Source organism: Hoplias malabaricus, chromosome 8 (genome assembly GCF_029633855.1).
Source record: "Hoplias malabaricus isolate fHopMal1 chromosome 8, fHopMal1.hap1, whole genome shotgun sequence".
Lineage (NCBI taxonomy): Eukaryota > Metazoa > Chordata > Actinopteri > Characiformes > Erythrinidae > Hoplias > Hoplias malabaricus.
Window position 1 is genome coordinate 33,265,584 of NC_089807.1, and position 16,121 is coordinate 33,281,704.

Sequence of the window (16,121 nt, forward strand, 5' to 3'; positions counted from 1 at the left end):
GCACAAGGCAAAATTCATGTGTTCCTCAGGTGCTCCCAAATCACATTACAAAGCTTTTTAATTTTCATTTCTTTCTTAAAGGAACTCTATGCAATATTTTACCTTTCAATTTACAACTTCTAAATTGCTGTGATGCTTCGTTGACCTCTAATAGGGAAAACAGAATCTCTGTCTTTGCTTCTCAGGGCTCAGCACTGCAGAAACCTCACTATGTAAATTTTGGAAGAAGGACGGGGAAAACCACGTAGATTGAGTACAGTGAAGTGTTGTAAAATGTATTACACTAGGGGGAGCCTTGGAGGCTTGGAGACACTTATTGGTGAAATCCCATGCGTTTACCTGTATAGAGTCCAGTGGGGATCATCTTCAGGTGGGAGTACCCCTTTTTCAACTGGTAGAATAGGAGATCCGTTAAGCTCAACCCCCTCAGACCGAAGTTTATGTATAGTTGCCTAAAAGACAGAAAGAAAACACTGCAATCCTGTGCTTTAGTGCTAAGCTGATTAAAAGTAATAGTGTAGCTGGTTCACCAAAGGTATTTTTTTGGCATCAGACTTTGGTTACGATGTTGTATAATGGCAGATTGCCAGGACAAGGACTGTTAACTACTTCTTCTCACCATCATTAAACAACAATATATTTTATAAACCTACAGATAGGGAAGAGTCGTGTTGAAGTAATTTAGCCTTATAATAGTCACCGCAAAAACTATCCTGCTGAATAGCATCTGGATCTTCTCTTCTGGTGTTTCATTCATATTGGTGATGAAGAGCTACAGTCACTGTGGACCAAATAGACGGAACTGCTAAGAGCCTCCAGCAAAAGGCTCTAACATGCTGCGACAGAGGATCAAAGCGAGACAGGTCGATTAGGGAGCCGGGAGTACAATCCCTACACTTCCCCCTCCTGGTACCCTCATCAAATTAGAGGGATGCCTTTTGAAAAAGCCGACCTCTCTAAAAACAAAGGAAACATATTCGTAGAGAACAAAGAGATGGGCTCCTATCAAAGAGGAGTGGCAGAGACAGCCGTTTCTGGTTTAGTCAAGGTCATCGCTTTTCTTTTTCCTCTCAATTCTCTCACTCTCACATCTCTATCTGGTTCAAAGGGAAGTTAATGTCTCTGAAGACTTTCTTTCTGGACAGAGCCCGGAGGTCCAGGGTCGTCTTAATAATGTCATCACAAACTCGTGTCAGCTTGTGTTCTTTAGTGAAGACCTTTTATACCTGACATATTTCACACAAGACACCCTGACCATGAATTGGATTAAACGGAAAAGATGAGGATGATGATATTTCAAACAAGGATTGCACCAATTAATCTACAGTATACAAAAAAAAATCACTTATAAGGTTATAAAGTAGGCAAGGGATTTCATTATCAATTATTTGGTCTATTGTTTGTGGCATAGAAACATAGATATTTTAATCCATTTGTCTCTCTGGGTATGTGCAGCTGTTTTGACATATTAGTCCAAATGTTGGAGAGGGGCTGTGGGGGCACCCCCTGCTAAATTTTCAAGTCTACTCTCATGGACTGTTTTTAATTTCACAATATTTTTTATATATATCTCCTAATGTTACTCCCATAAATTTTAGACAAACTGATGCTTTAAAATCTGAGTGCTAACACTGGCCACAAAAAATGGCCACAATTAGAAGCATTCTAGTCCTACCTCAGCGTTAATGAAGTGAACTTCAGCTAGCAAACGCAGTAGATCTCTTTCCCCACCCTGTTTCTGTCCTTCTGCTGACATTCCATGGTCACCCTCCACTGGCTTTACCTCGCTCATCCGCTCACCTGGGGCCAGAAGCACAAGCACTTATTCAAATGAACTGATAGCTGAGAGTAAACAAAATATTCAACCATAAAATGCAGCCAAACTAAATTAAATACTGTGTTAAATTTTAGTTGTCTTCTATATCGCAGTTTACAAATGTCAGTGTTCCCCTCTTTGTCACTTACTTTTAGTTATCCATCTATCGTCAAAGTAGAGCAGACAAAAACGGCAGGCTGCCCTGCACACATCCCAAATCTCCTGCTTCCGTGCCACCTTTACCAAAGATGCCCATAATCTCATCCTGGCAAACACATCATTATAATGAATAAAACAAAAAGGTCAATAAACCAAGAAGTTTTCTAGAAGAAGAAAAATTTGAAAAATGTAGAAGAAACGCAACATAACTAGATTTCAGCAGTGGAGATAGAGAGTGAACATCAGGATTTTTTAGCTAGTTAGTTTGAGTTATAATAAATAATCTATGTTTCTTAGAGGATGACTATCCTTAATGCTATGTTCCCCCTCTGTCTCTGAGCAGAACTGCAATAGTTCAGGCAATCTTAATGAGGTCCTAGCGGATTCCAATACATTACACAATGCTGCTTCATACGTGCTTGACAATTCCTGTAAAACTTTGTATCCTGTGAGATATAAAGCGAAAAACCCAAATTCATCTATATTTCATACTGTCAAAGATGAGCACCAATATATCCTTACCTCCCTTTATCATCTGAGCTTTTCTCAAGTTTGGCCCGATGCCCTTCCACCTTTTGCACGCAGGTTATGTGATGTTGGGCCTTGGCAGCAAGCTGTTCTAAATGGCCCTGGAGCCTGTTGTCTGGCAATAAAAAGCAAACACACATTGTTACAACAATAAGGTCCTTGGCTTAGTGTCAGCATAATGCCAAGATCGATATTTAATATCTCAGAAGCTTTCACTCAGTGAATCATTTCATGTATACTGTGCGGTGTCCTAAAAGCAACAGAGAATCATTCTGTGTCAATACACAAATCTTGGGACGGATCAAGTTAATCTGAACATACTTTAAATGATTTGTCTACATAGAACTTACAAGAAGATCTACCTAACGGAAAGAGACAAATGTAAAAGTAAAGAATAGCCACAAAGAGTATGGGTGGATAGAATCAGGGATATCATGAGCAAACAGAAAACTGAATATTCTGGAAGAACACTATCCCTATGATCAACAGGATTTGGAACAGACCTGACAGCATTGTGGGTGTGTGAATATGTCCTTATCAACATAAACAGAACTGATCAGTCCAAAAGCTTTACTCACCAACTGTTAATATTCTATATATAATAATATCATGCCTACATACAGGCTAACAAAATGACATACTGGGGTTTGAGAGAAAAAAAACAGGTTATTATTAGCTCCCACTAAATGCCAAAATTTGTGCTAAATGCCGATTACACAACTGTGACATCCATCCCTGACAATGCTTAAATAATTCATAGCATGAAAAGCAAACCAAAAAAAGCAGGTGGGATCAAAATAAAGATCATAATATGATGCTTGACACATTATCTCATGTTCAGTTTCATGCACATTGCACAACAAAACATGGCAGTGATCTCAGGGTCATCTGGTTTAAAACATGATAAGAATAAAAGACTCCCTCTAAGTGTCTAAACCACAACACATAACAACACAACCGCTGAAACATTATCACTCCTAATTTATTTATTTTCCTTCACACATTCTCTCTCTCTCTCTCTCTCTCTCTCTCTCTCTCTCTCTCTCTCTCTTTCTCTCTCTCTCTCTCTCTCTCTCCCTCTCTCTCTCTCTCTCTCTCTCTCTCTCGCTCACACACACACACACACACACACACAGAAACACAGGCCCCTAGGGTCACAGGCACTGTTGTTCTTCATTCACACAGTGTTTTGCCCGTCTTTGTGAGTTTTGAATAATAAGTGAGTTGGGGCTGCAAGTCTGAGGCTCTGGTCCTCTCACATGCCAACATAAATTGCATCACATCACTGTCAGACATACAATGAGAAATGCACTTGCTAGGGTTAATAAATTTCAGAGAGATGTGGGGTTCTTGAAGAATGAGCGGGCAGAAGATAAGAGAGATCAAACAACACTATCTATCTGTCTCTCAAAGGAAATGAATAAATATTAGGTGCCAAAGGCGAAGTGAACAGAAAAACAGATAGGCCTAAACCTTTTTCACCTTTCCGCATCCAGCCACACTCAGCACCATTATATTCCTCAAGGTGTACAAATAAACATAAAGGTTCCAGTTACAAAGGAGAAATGACACACATATACTGATATAACAACACCTTTTACAGCACTGTCTGCATCCAAGACCATTTGGAAGGTGTCAGGTGCCAGGGCAATTCCAGCACTAACCAGCATGGGGCGCCACTTCTTCACTGGCTGACCACAATCCCCATGTTTTGCCTGTAGAACACAGACACTGAATGAGATCTTACAAAAAATATTACAGAAAGTCTCCCACACAAAGGCACTATAATCATAGCAGTGTATGATACCATATTAGTACAGTGAAACTGCCACTAGTTAAAGTTTGAGAGGTCAGACCTGCTGAATAAGCACGACAGCCTGTTCCTCTGGAGACGCAGGGGTGCTGTAGAGGTTGGTGTTGAGCTGAAGCAGGTGCAAGGAGGAAGACAGACGCTGGTGGTATTTGCCTTCCACATCCAGGGACAGGGCTTTATGGAGATGTTTACACGCAGATTCTAGCCTTTCCTCTTCCTCCTCTATAGCAGCCAACTCTGCATGGACCTGACAGCGCATGTCCAATAGCATGCTGTTCACACACACACACGAAAAAAAAAAATTAGTTACCTCTTAAGTCCCAAATATCTTTTGACTAAAAGCATGTCTCTCGAATTTTCATACAGTGCTAGGGCTCATACAGTGCTAGTGCTCAACATTTGCTGATTTTAAATAGATTATGACAGGTAACCAGCTGGGTTCTACTCTGATCAAATACTATCAATTAAAAAAAATAATAGGTTCATTAGAGTTACAAATCACATATTCACACTAGCACACCTGTCTGTGTCCTCCAGTGCCTGTGCGAGATTGAGCAGTGGTCTTTTAATGCTCTTTCGGAGGTTGGGCTGTAGAAGTGACAGACAGCTGTTCCACTGAGTAGCACACACACATTGTGTTGCCTGACCATCACCTTCTTTTATCGCCCTCCTGAGCAATGCATCCAACCGGCCAACTACACCTAACTGACCCTAGAAAATCAAACACAATCACACTTAATATGTGCTTACATACCTGAGTACAACTAAACATGCCTAACTAAAATGACACTCTTTATTTTGGGCAAATATCATATTAGAATTAGTCTGTAGGGTACAGGCATTTTTTTAAAGACAATCACAGATGTTGGTCTCCCTTTGCAGCTTTAAATTCACACCATGGATTAACACCATCTGGAGCTCAACTGATATAATTGCACTACCCAAGTCTCACTGCACAAATCAGTCAAACACAAATAAGCACCTCCACACTGCTTTTGCTGTATTCCTCATTGTGGCTGTTCTGTTTCTCAAGGGCCAGCTCACAATCAACACACTCCATCATAATGCGTTGTGCAACAGTCTGCATGGAAAAAAAAGCTCATGTCAAAAATTCTAATCTCACTAAAGCAAGCCATGGACAGCTTCCTGGCATATCCGATAGAATGTGATAGTTAGTAAGGAGCAGTCAGTTCACTCACAGTATTATCAGTCGTTTGTAATTCCTTAAGGCAATCCTCTGCTGTCCTGTAATCTTTCAGCTGTACAGAGAGGAAGGTCAGCTCCAATAGGAACTCAGTTCTGTCACAGAGCAGAAAACAATGCTTATTTGTTATTACTAAGAAGATAATTGCTAAAGCATGACTGCTTCTCTGGTAATGATACTGTAAACAAAGCAACCGTTGGCTAATTGTGGCTAATTGTGCTCATGGGGCTTCATAATATTTCATCATAGTTAATTATGTCATTATGAGCTTTTTAATATTCAGATGTTTCAAAACGTTGTCGGAAGATTGTATTTTCATAGATATGATTTCACAGAGTATAACAGGCCCCTTTCACATTTTGTCAATACTGGCAGTTTGTTACATTTCCAGTCTAACCAAAACAAATGCTTTCTGACATAATGCTGTATCCAAATAGTTATATATGGACTCCCTAGCTGTATTGCTGAAAAAATCTTTCAAAATAGCAGGTTCCTCTCTGGCTTTCAAAATAACTATCCCAGACTGCCAGTGTATACAAGCGGAACTACACAGGATTTTTAAATTCATATACACTGACCCCTACGTTATTTGAAGTTTACCTTCAAAAATGTTTGTACCTCATTATATTTTACAATCTTTTCCTCAATAAAACCAATATTTCTCCTCCTCTGAAACTTTCTGTACATATGTACATGTAAAAAATATTAATAAATTATAATATTGTAATAAACATGTAGCCACATACTGAGAGCCAGTGATAGGTTCTGATAACTAAATGGCAATTTTCCATGAATTTTTGCTTAATTAATGTCAGATTACTAAGAGTGAATCTGCCATTCAGATTGGTGCAGGTTTGGTGCAAATTCTGATAGGAACTAAATAGCTGAGGAATAACAGGAAGTTATTACATGAAATTGTTATGAATAGGCTGCATGAAGACTTTCTTAATGAAAGCGACTCGTAGTAAAGTGATACATGCAAGGTATTTTAAAGCTTATTTTTAAAAAGCTTATCAGAGTTACCACTATTTTACCATAGCAACATTCCTCATAAAACTCAGATGTGTATGTTCTCCGTTTGCCTTGGAAAGTAATTAAAATTGCTACATTTATGACATTGTGACCTCTGGTTCCTATGACTACTACTATAAAAAATCTGAGCCATTTTGTTTCTCTACAATCACATTTTGAAAAGATGTGATTTTTCTTCAAATATTGTATGTAAATGATTTAATAAAACTGCCAAAACTACTTACTGTACTGTGTAAATGATCCTGAAAGCAACTAGCTAAATGCCTTACTCCCTAAGTTATAAAATGGACTGTATGCTAAAAAGACAACAGCCTATCAACAACATTTTTTTGCAATCCCCATGTGGGGACCAAATTGCCAACACATCTACACTACTATAAAGTCATAGAGTAAACCTGTCAGCCAAAGGAATGGGAGAGGTGTCATCAAGTTCAGGACTAGAGCTGTTCGAGGCAGGTAACTGGGCTTGAGATGAATGGTTCAGCAGGAGGAAAATTTCCCTCAGTCCAGCAGACTGATTCTTCCCTTCACTCATTTGAGCATTGCTAGGAACAACAGGAGACAGATTTTCTAAAACCTTCTCCATTCTTGAAAATCTAGAGGACAATTTAGTTAAATAAAATACTTACTGTTTCAGTTTCTGCAACTTGTAGATGACAAGTAGTTTCGGGCTTGCTTTCTTTAGAGATTTGGAGCCATCTATGAAGTTATATCTTACCTGTGAATTGTCAGAATGCAAGAGATAACAATTTTACTAAAATATTGTGAGTAAAATAACAACTAGGAATATTTCTGCTGTCTGGTAGAAAATAGGTTGCAAAGACTGAAAGAGAGCTCAGCTGTTCAGGTAAAATTTAATAAAGAGTGTTACTGGCAAGAAAGGAGAACATGTGAAGGATTTACCTGTATGGAGAAAATGTGGGGATACATCTCAGGTTTATGGACTTCTATAAATTCAGAGGTGGCCTTGGCAAAAGCAGCTGCCTCCTTCTGTTTCCCAGCATCCACTAGGCACTCAACAAGGTGTCTGAACATAACATCGATGTGAAAACAATTTGGAATGGCAACTTTGATATATGTTCATGAGAAAACTTAGTTTTTATTTTATATGAATCTTATGTACCCTTAAATTGTAATAGACAGGCTATAGCTCTAAGTCTTATTATATCTTAATGCGTAATTTGTTCAGATATACGTGTAGATCTGTAAGCACCCACAGACTCAGTTCAATCCGCCAAGCATAGTCAGAATCATGCACCGCTTCCAGAGCACTGAGAACCTGTGTGAGCGAGGATACCAAGTGCTGACGCCGGCCAGGCCGCAAGAACACACGCACCGTCTGAAAGTACAGGAGCGATGCATTGTAGACCAGGAAATGGTATCTGTTAAAGAGGAAAGAAAGACAGAGAGAAAGGTAGATAAGCAGTAAAAGATAACGAGAGCAGGGAAAAGAGAGGATGCAAGAAATATAGTGAGGAAGAGTGAAAGAGAGGGACAGAGATAGAGAGAGATGGCAAGACAGGAATGGGAATAAAATATTCAAGATCTGTTTTCCCCAATGATTGCAGATCAGCCATCACTTTGAACACTTTCTAACAGTTAAGATTATCTTAACACAGAAGTGCTTTTGGGAAACTGAAACCAGTTCAATTATTCAGTGCTGTTGCTGCTGAGAGAATCACTGTCTGATTTTTCTGTACATCTTAATTTTTGCCATTTGTGCTGACCTTGGATCTAGGTCCTCTCAAATGGCCTTGAAATGAGCCCCATGTGTGATGTGGATGTAAAGAGGAATCTTCACACCAAAAAAGGGGTTGAAGACTCTATTTGAGAGATAATTTATCCACCAGGGAAGACTGCAGCATATTAGAATGTTCCATATCCAAGTGTTTGTCTTTGGCACTGTCTCTGAGCTTTCAAACTAGAGCAAATAAAGTTATTTGCTATCAATCAATTATCTGCTGAAGTGTCACATAAGAGCATATATATATATATAATTTGTAATATTTAATACAAATAATGGTTCCCATTATATATATATATATATATATATACAGAGTACGACTGGTGTAAGGCAATGCCAGACACCACTGTTAAATGAGTGTGACAGTGATATGGAAGTGCTTCAGAAACCATGGTCACATCTTATGATGAAAGAAACACAGTCCAGCTTATAATGTAAAACCCATTCATAAGATATATGGAGAAAACCCGCTGTGTTCTCTGGGCACAAGCTAATTTTAGATGGCCTGAAATAATGTAAAATAGGATATGGTCAAACAAGTCCATGTCTCAGTTTGTTTTCTGGAAAACTGAAAACTGTGTTCTCCATAACAAAGTGAAAAAAATATAACCTGGAATATCATACAAAATCAAAGGTAGGAAAAAAAGCTATTGTCTATCATGATAAAATTAAAAAATGAATTATCCTTTCATAAATTACAGCCATTTCCAATTAGTCTTTTTTTAATGTGTCAAAAGACGCTAGACATTTAAAGACACCACATTAATTGCAGCCACATTTATTGTGGTCTTTCTATCTTCAGGTATGTTTTCATTAAATGAAAAGTACAGTCAATTGAGCTGTCATTTGTAAAATTGTCTTGGGTTGCTGGCAATCTTGAATTAATGAGGGAACATGACACAGCTAGCCATGAAACTGTTTATCAGTCAATTATCCAATTATTTTTGAGATTGTAAACTATGTTTAAAAAAAATATTTCATATATGCACTCTGGAAAAACTCTGGAGAATCAGGTCTGGAGAGTTTCTGGAGTTGTTATTTCACACATGTAGCACACAGCAGGAGATTTTCTATGTGAGATGTGCTCTCGCAGCTGGAAATGTTCCGCATGTTTAAGGAATGAGACAGCATGATTCTCTTGAACATTACCTACTGTTGTACTAGTTTGTACTAGGGCACTAGTGGGATATGTCTGGATAATGTCTGGGACAAATGTTATACATACACATTCACACATACAGTTCCTCCAGGTAATGTCAGGAATATTTCTGGGTTACTGTGCATGTGTGAAATGGGCTTATGTCTGTGTCCAAATAGGTCTGGACCAGACTGTACATAGTTGCATTAGGTGTAGTGTTTTCTCAGTGTAAGGGATTGAACAAAGTTGTTTTCATCTTCACCCAGCTTTCTCCCAGATATATCTAATCCAATTCAGCTGAGGGTTGTAAGCACTAAATGACAGGATAGCAGTTTTAGTGACACATTACATGTGAACTAGAAAAGCTTCAATAACTTATTCAACTTTGTCTGCCTTGTCAAAACCTGTCAGTCTTTGCTCAAGACAGGAGATGGGAAAGTACTGCTCCACTTCCATGCTAACCACAAAGCTTACCTCGAGCTGTCTTTGGAAATCTCTATAGCTTTCAGATAATACATAACAGCCTTATCCATATCCTCCTGGAAATAGAACATACAAAGACAAGGAAACAGTAAAAAAAGCGTTGTGCTGCATCTGTAGAAACAATGTCAACTTACAGTGCCTAATCACATGCACTAAGAAGAACAAGTTGCATGTGTCTCCATCACCCACTGTGACTCATGCATCTTATATAACCTTACTCAAATATGATGAAAAGCTATGTAATGAATCTAGGCAACAGGGTTACTCACAACACTGGTGACAGTGGAGGGTGAGTTCAGCTGAGCCTGGCAAAAGTATGCACGGCAGAGAAACTGATTAGGTGGGGGGTTGCTTTCATGATACATCCTTAGGCAATCCTCAGTGATCTTCTTACAGTCCAGCTGAAAAAAAACACAAAAAAACACTAAAATACACCGTCCAAACAATGAATATTTTTGCCACTTTCTGAACTCTGTTTATACCACAGTGCCATCACCTAAATCTCTCTTAAGCATATCATAATAAGTCCAAGCATTAAAATTTTTTTTAATGCTTTTAATGCCTAATTTCTGCACTCATTGTCCATTAGCTGTTCTTACCATATAGATGTCATTTGTAGGGTCCTTTGTTGCTGTGTTAGTCCCATTTCAACATGTTTTGCAATGACTAGGCCTGCTCTTTCCTTTGTGGTCTATATACTGTACCAGAAATAATTGGAATTAACAATATTATTGTCAAGGGCTGCACGGTGGCGCAGCAGGTAGTGTCGTAGTCACACAGCTTCAAGGACCTGGAGGTTGTGGGTTTGATTCCCGCTCTGGGTGACTGTCTGTGAGGAGTTTGGTTTGGTGTGTTCTCCCTGTGTCTGTGTGGGTTTCCTCCGGGTGCTCCAGTTTCCTCCCACAGTCCAAAAACACATGTTGGTAGGTGGATTGGCGACTCAAAAAGTGTCCGTAGGTGTGAGTGTGTGTGTTGCCCTGTGAAGGACTGGCGCACCCTCTAGGGGGTGTTCTTACCTTGCGCCCAGTGATTTCGGGTAAGCTCCGGACCCACCGCGACCTTTAAATTAAAAATTATATATATATAAAAAATGGGCGGCACGGTGGCACAGCAGGTAGTCACACAGTCACTGTGACTGTCTGTGAGGACTTGGGTGTGCTCTCCGCATGTGCGGGTTTCCTCCGGGTGCATTGATCACACTCACTGACAACTTTATAAATGTGAATTCAGAGACAGTAGTTCATTTGTTGCAGCACAGTTTGTGGTAGTAATCTTCCAGTCCAGTGATTTTTAAACTGTGGTGCGCGTACCACTGGTGGTACATGAAGCAACAAGCTGTGGTATGTCAAATGACCTAAAAAATGTACTACTTAATTAGGGAATTTATTCATAACTAAAAAGTACAATTTTCATGTGTAAATTATATGGCATTTCACATCATAAGTTTTTTATGCACTAATGAAATTACCCATACACTGTATTTGAATACGTCTGTAAAGAAACTGGCTGGACACAGTTTTTTTTATTATAATTGTTATTATTATTTTATTTTTTTATTTAAAAAATCCATGTAAAACGCAGAGCGGCACGGTGGCGCAGCACGTAGTGTCACAGTCACACTGCTCCAGGGACCTGGAGGTTGTGGGTTTGATTCCCGCTCTGGGTGACTGTCTGTGAGGAGTTGGTGTGGTCTCCCCGTGTCCGCGTGGGTTTCTACCGGGTGCTCCAGTTTCCTCCCACAGTCCAAAAACACACATTGGTAGGTGGATTGGCAACTCAAAAGTGTCTGTAGGTGTGAATGTGTGTGTGTGTGTGTATTGCCATGTGAAGGACTGACACTCCAGGGTGTATTCCTGCCTTGCGCCCAATGATTCCAGGTAGGCTCTGGACCCACTGCGACCCTGAACTGGATAAGCGGTTACAGATAATGAATGAATGAATGTAAAAAGCCCAGTTTCAGTTGCTTACTAGACATAAGCAAAGGCTAGAGACAGACATGAACCGTTTGGATTTTATTACAAAATGGGCAAAGCAGAAATGAGAAAAAAAGCAGAGACCAATCCTGAAAATTTCTCTGGAGCTAAGAAGGTCTAACACCAGAGGCAAAAATAGATAGACAGATAGATAGATAGATAGATCACTTTATTAATCCCATTAGTCCTAGTTATTTTTATTGACCCTATAATTGTTGGTAATTATATATATATTTTAATTACCATATCAAATTCACAGCAGTGCTGGACAAGGCCATAGGTAAGCAATTAGTATAGTAAAACTGCAGCATGTCAAAGAGGGCAATCTACAGGGCAGCGACCAATTATCTTTGCTAGTGTTATCTATCTGAAGCACTGTCTGATCATGCTGTCACTCTGCCTTGGCTACAGAGCACTGCATTATTGCGATGAGGATGCAAAGCCCCATTCATGCTCTTTCAATCCTTCTCCATAGCAGGCTATGTTGTGTGCATTTTGCAGATCCTTGGAGAACTAAATTCAATGTCTCAACAGTGTGCAATCAAAGCAAGTTTATCTTCAGAGCCTCAAATTTCTTATATTAAATGCCTTTCCTATCCATAAAAAGACAGTCACACAGCTACAAAAGGCATGTTAGTGACATTCAGCAATTACAGATGAGTATATTATTTGTAATTATATTTATATTTTAAATACTTATTTGTAAATGCCAGCATGATAAATACAACAGAAATAATGCATGCTTCCAAATCATGCAGTGTACACTTCATTTCAGCTGTAAACATACATCTCAAGGTGTTCTATATCTATGTTCTATTACTGAGTGTAATGCAATATAAATCTATTTTCATTTGCACATTCATTATCTGTAACCACTTATCCAGTTCAGGAGCCTACCCAGAATCATTGGGGGCAAGGCAGGAATTACACACTGGAGTGTCAGTCCTTCACATGGCAACACACACACACACACTTTTGAGTCGCCAATCCACCGACCAACATGTGTTTTTGGACCATGGGAGGAAACCAGACCACCCAGAGGAAGCCAACGCGGACACAGGGAGAAGACACCAAATTCCTCACAGACAGTCACCTGGAGCGGGACTTGAACCCACAACCTCCAGGTCCCTGTAGCTGTGTGACTGCGACACTACCTGCTGCACCACCATGCTGCCCTTCGTTTGCACAATTCATCATAATTCAAAATACCTGTAAATTTAATTCAATATTCAACAAACACTCAAAGAGCATTCATTGAAATGGGTATTTAATACATGCTTATTTACTGCTACATCAGGTAAGGGAAGGAAAGTGAATGCAGTTCATGGAAAATATTGTCAAACCATAAAATCATAGTTATGCAATACATTTATCAGTGACAAGGGTATTTGATTCTTTTGTTTTGGCCTTTTTTCACTGGAACCCTTTGATTTGACAGTAACCACCCATGTGGCTAATTTGCCCAGGCCATGTCAAACAAGCAATCAAAGAGTTGCTAAAGCCAAATAGCTTTACAAAAGAGTTCCAGAAGCCCTGGTTTGTTAAGGGACTCTCTGAAACAGATATGCATTTTTTTAATTTGAAATGTCTAAGCTATTTTTGTCGCAGAATGAATAACAAATATGGCTTTGACTGCGTATAAAGCTGCTTGTTAATAACAGCAGTACTATATGTCCTGGCAATGCAACATGTCCAGATTCTAGTGAGTCCCCCGAAGTAACCCAGCAAAATGAAAGAGTTTACAGAACACCATAAACTGTATGTTATATTGAGATTTGTTTTTGAGGTTATTTTTGAAAATTCAGGATATGAATAAGACAAATATTTTATTCTATTCAAAATGTTAAGATTTAAACAAAGTCATCAAATTCATTTTGAGCCAGCGGTGGTGATAGCAGCCTATAATCTTAATCACTCAATGACATTGGAAGCTACCTTACTGAAAACCATTCAATTAAATAGGTACAGATGCACTGTATGGCCACCTGTTCATCCAGCATTAATGGAGAGTTTATTCCCATTGCAGTAATATAGTGTTTAATGTATTTGTGTTCTCGTTTAATGCAGTCATGTTATTTCTTCATAAATTATCTCACCGGGCCTTTAAAAAGTGGCAGTGTGTAAATACTGCTGATTGGCTATATGAGAATTAGTGGTTTTATTTCAAGCTAACATGGTGTTAGGCTCAGACCTGATGATATGGAAGTGTGTCAGCTGTCCCGTTTCCCCTGCCAGTGCTTATTTCCTCTGTGCCTTCTGCTCATTTCCTCTCCTACAAAAGGACTGACTTGGATGACTTGCAAAAGTTTCTATATGCTGGCCATCAATTCAGCTCCACTGCTGGAAGGCTTCTTACTCCTCTTTACATTTCCTCATTTCACATTTTTCTATGGAGATTATACAAGTTGCATGGTGTGCTATTGATGTATGAACAAAGGGTGTCCTTTACAGTGTTTGAATTTAATCTGAGCGACTAAAATAGGTCCAGATTTTGGGAAATCACTGTAAGTCAATTTAACAAGGTGTTCAACGTCTTACCCGTAGAGCTTGCTCAGCACACAACACATAGATCTCGGGGAGAAACGACTTGGAATTCGACACCACGTTTCCTGAGACACCTTTAATCATGGCATATGCTTTGTTCAAAGCTACAGGATCTGTAAAACACACATTTGTGTTACGACACAGATTCGTGTGTCATAACAGTGTAGCACAACTTAAATATAGGAGTATTGAATAACCCATTAGCTTCGTTTACCGTTTTTATCCTGTGCCTGTATCAAATATTGGTGAATTTGAAGATCCATTTCTCTGTGGGATACCTGGACGGTTTACTTCAGTCGTATGAAAGACCTATTTTTGTAGCCCAAATACTATTTCTATAGAACTAAACAGTTTTTGGAAACGCCAGAAAAACTATTTTTATACTCTACAAGAAATCTAAATTACAGTTAGCTGCTATATAAACCACAGCGGTTAACGGTTGAGTTTAATGTTTTCAAACTAACCAGCTACTGTATTTCGCGTGCCTGTTGCCCAGAGTGACGTGCCCTAGCAACGGTTACTGGCCGAGCAAGGGCTGTATCTCAAATGGCTCCTTATTCCCTATGTAGTGCTCTAGGTCATAAAATAGGGCTTAACATTAGGTTAGAAGTTTGAGGTTGTACAGACCCTTTTCTGCGTAAGGGGTTTAAATATCATGGAAAACAACTGGCAAAAGCCAGAGTATTTAAAAAAAAATGTATGAATATATAGGTCTAATCTCAAAAAAAGGGATTCCAACCTAGATTCATGATTAAGTGGTAAATCAAAATAATTGCAACAAACTATTTTTATAAAATTTCCATCATTATAGGGTTATAAATTTGTAATTAAATCACAGAGGACATAAAGAGGTCAAATTTTCTTTTTCACTCTTCATAGTACAGGATCTCTGTATTATGCTCTGGAATATTAACTCCCCAAATCACAGTTTGTTTGGCACACTGGAAATTCAAAACAACTGAAATGACAGCAAAACAGTCTGCAATATAATTGAGTGTCCATTGCCAAATACCACGTAGGCCCCCAGCACTGGGCTGTGAAGCAGTTAAGTGATGCACCATCATCAAAATCCTTCAGGAAACACATAAATATGATCCAGAACTAACACAGAATTTTAGCAATGGACTCCAGTGATACTCTTGAGACATAATGCTCTTTTAATCAATAAAGCATTGTTGTTCCAACACACACACACACACACACACACACACACATTTATTTATTTATTTATTTATTTATTTATTTATTTATTTATTTATTTTGGGGTTTGGTGTGTTCTCCCCATGTTCACGTGGGGGGTTTTCCAGGGTGCTCTGGTTTCCTCCCATGGTCCAAAAATATTGGTAGGTGGATTGGTGACTCAAATGTATCCATAAGTGTGAGTGTGTGTGTGTGTGTGTGTTGCCGCCTTGTACCCAGTGAGTCTGGATAGGCTCTGGACCCAGTGTGATCCTGAACTGGATAAGCGAATACAGACAATGAATGAATATTACTTATTTTAAAAATCTAAGTCTTAATTTAAATATGCATTGAGTTAGAAATTTGAGGTTGTACAGACCTTGTTCAGGGATATAAAAAGAAGTGGCCAAAGCTTTGTAGAGAATAATACAGGAGCTCTGTAATGAATATTAAATCCTCAAATCACAATCTGTTTGGCACAATGCCAATTCAAACTTTGAATAGTGGT

At 38.9% G+C, this 16,121-nt stretch overlaps 1 protein-coding gene across 5 annotated transcripts in view; it reads right to left on the minus strand.

Annotated features, from left to right (window-relative positions):
- LOC136705644 (cilia- and flagella-associated protein 46) overlaps nucleotides 1-14,825 on the minus strand; it is a 79,070-nt gene extending 64,245 nt beyond the window's left edge. For 4 of the 5 annotated variants that reach the window (XM_066679320.1, XM_066679319.1, XM_066679317.1 and 1 more), the window contains exons 1-17: nucleotides 14,649-14,825; nucleotides 14,429-14,547; nucleotides 10,187-10,318; nucleotides 9,909-9,973; nucleotides 7,770-7,934; nucleotides 7,456-7,579; nucleotides 7,182-7,270; nucleotides 6,948-7,097; nucleotides 5,516-5,615; nucleotides 5,299-5,397; nucleotides 4,837-5,027; nucleotides 4,360-4,588; nucleotides 4,098-4,218; nucleotides 2,498-2,618; nucleotides 1,966-2,081; nucleotides 1,676-1,800; nucleotides 340-452 (exon numbers count right to left, since the gene is read on the minus strand). In XM_066679320.1, coding sequence (XP_066535417.1) covers nucleotides 340-452; nucleotides 1,676-1,800; nucleotides 1,966-2,081; nucleotides 2,498-2,618; nucleotides 4,098-4,218; nucleotides 4,360-4,588; nucleotides 4,837-5,027; nucleotides 5,299-5,397; nucleotides 5,516-5,615; nucleotides 6,948-7,097; nucleotides 7,182-7,270; nucleotides 7,456-7,579; nucleotides 7,770-7,934; nucleotides 9,909-9,973; nucleotides 10,187-10,318; nucleotides 14,429-14,547; nucleotides 14,649-14,697 — 2,108 coding nt within the window. In that variant the 5' untranslated portion in view covers nucleotides 14,698-14,825. The remainder of the gene's footprint in view (nucleotides 1-339; nucleotides 453-1,675; nucleotides 1,801-1,965; nucleotides 2,082-2,497; nucleotides 2,619-4,097; nucleotides 4,219-4,359; nucleotides 4,589-4,836; nucleotides 5,028-5,298; nucleotides 5,398-5,515; nucleotides 5,616-6,947; nucleotides 7,098-7,181; nucleotides 7,271-7,455; nucleotides 7,580-7,769; nucleotides 7,935-9,908; nucleotides 9,974-10,186; nucleotides 10,319-14,428; nucleotides 14,548-14,648) is intronic. The other variant, XM_066679318.1, reaches the window with a different exon arrangement.
- Between the last annotated feature and the right edge of the window lie 1,296 nt (nucleotides 14,826-16,121).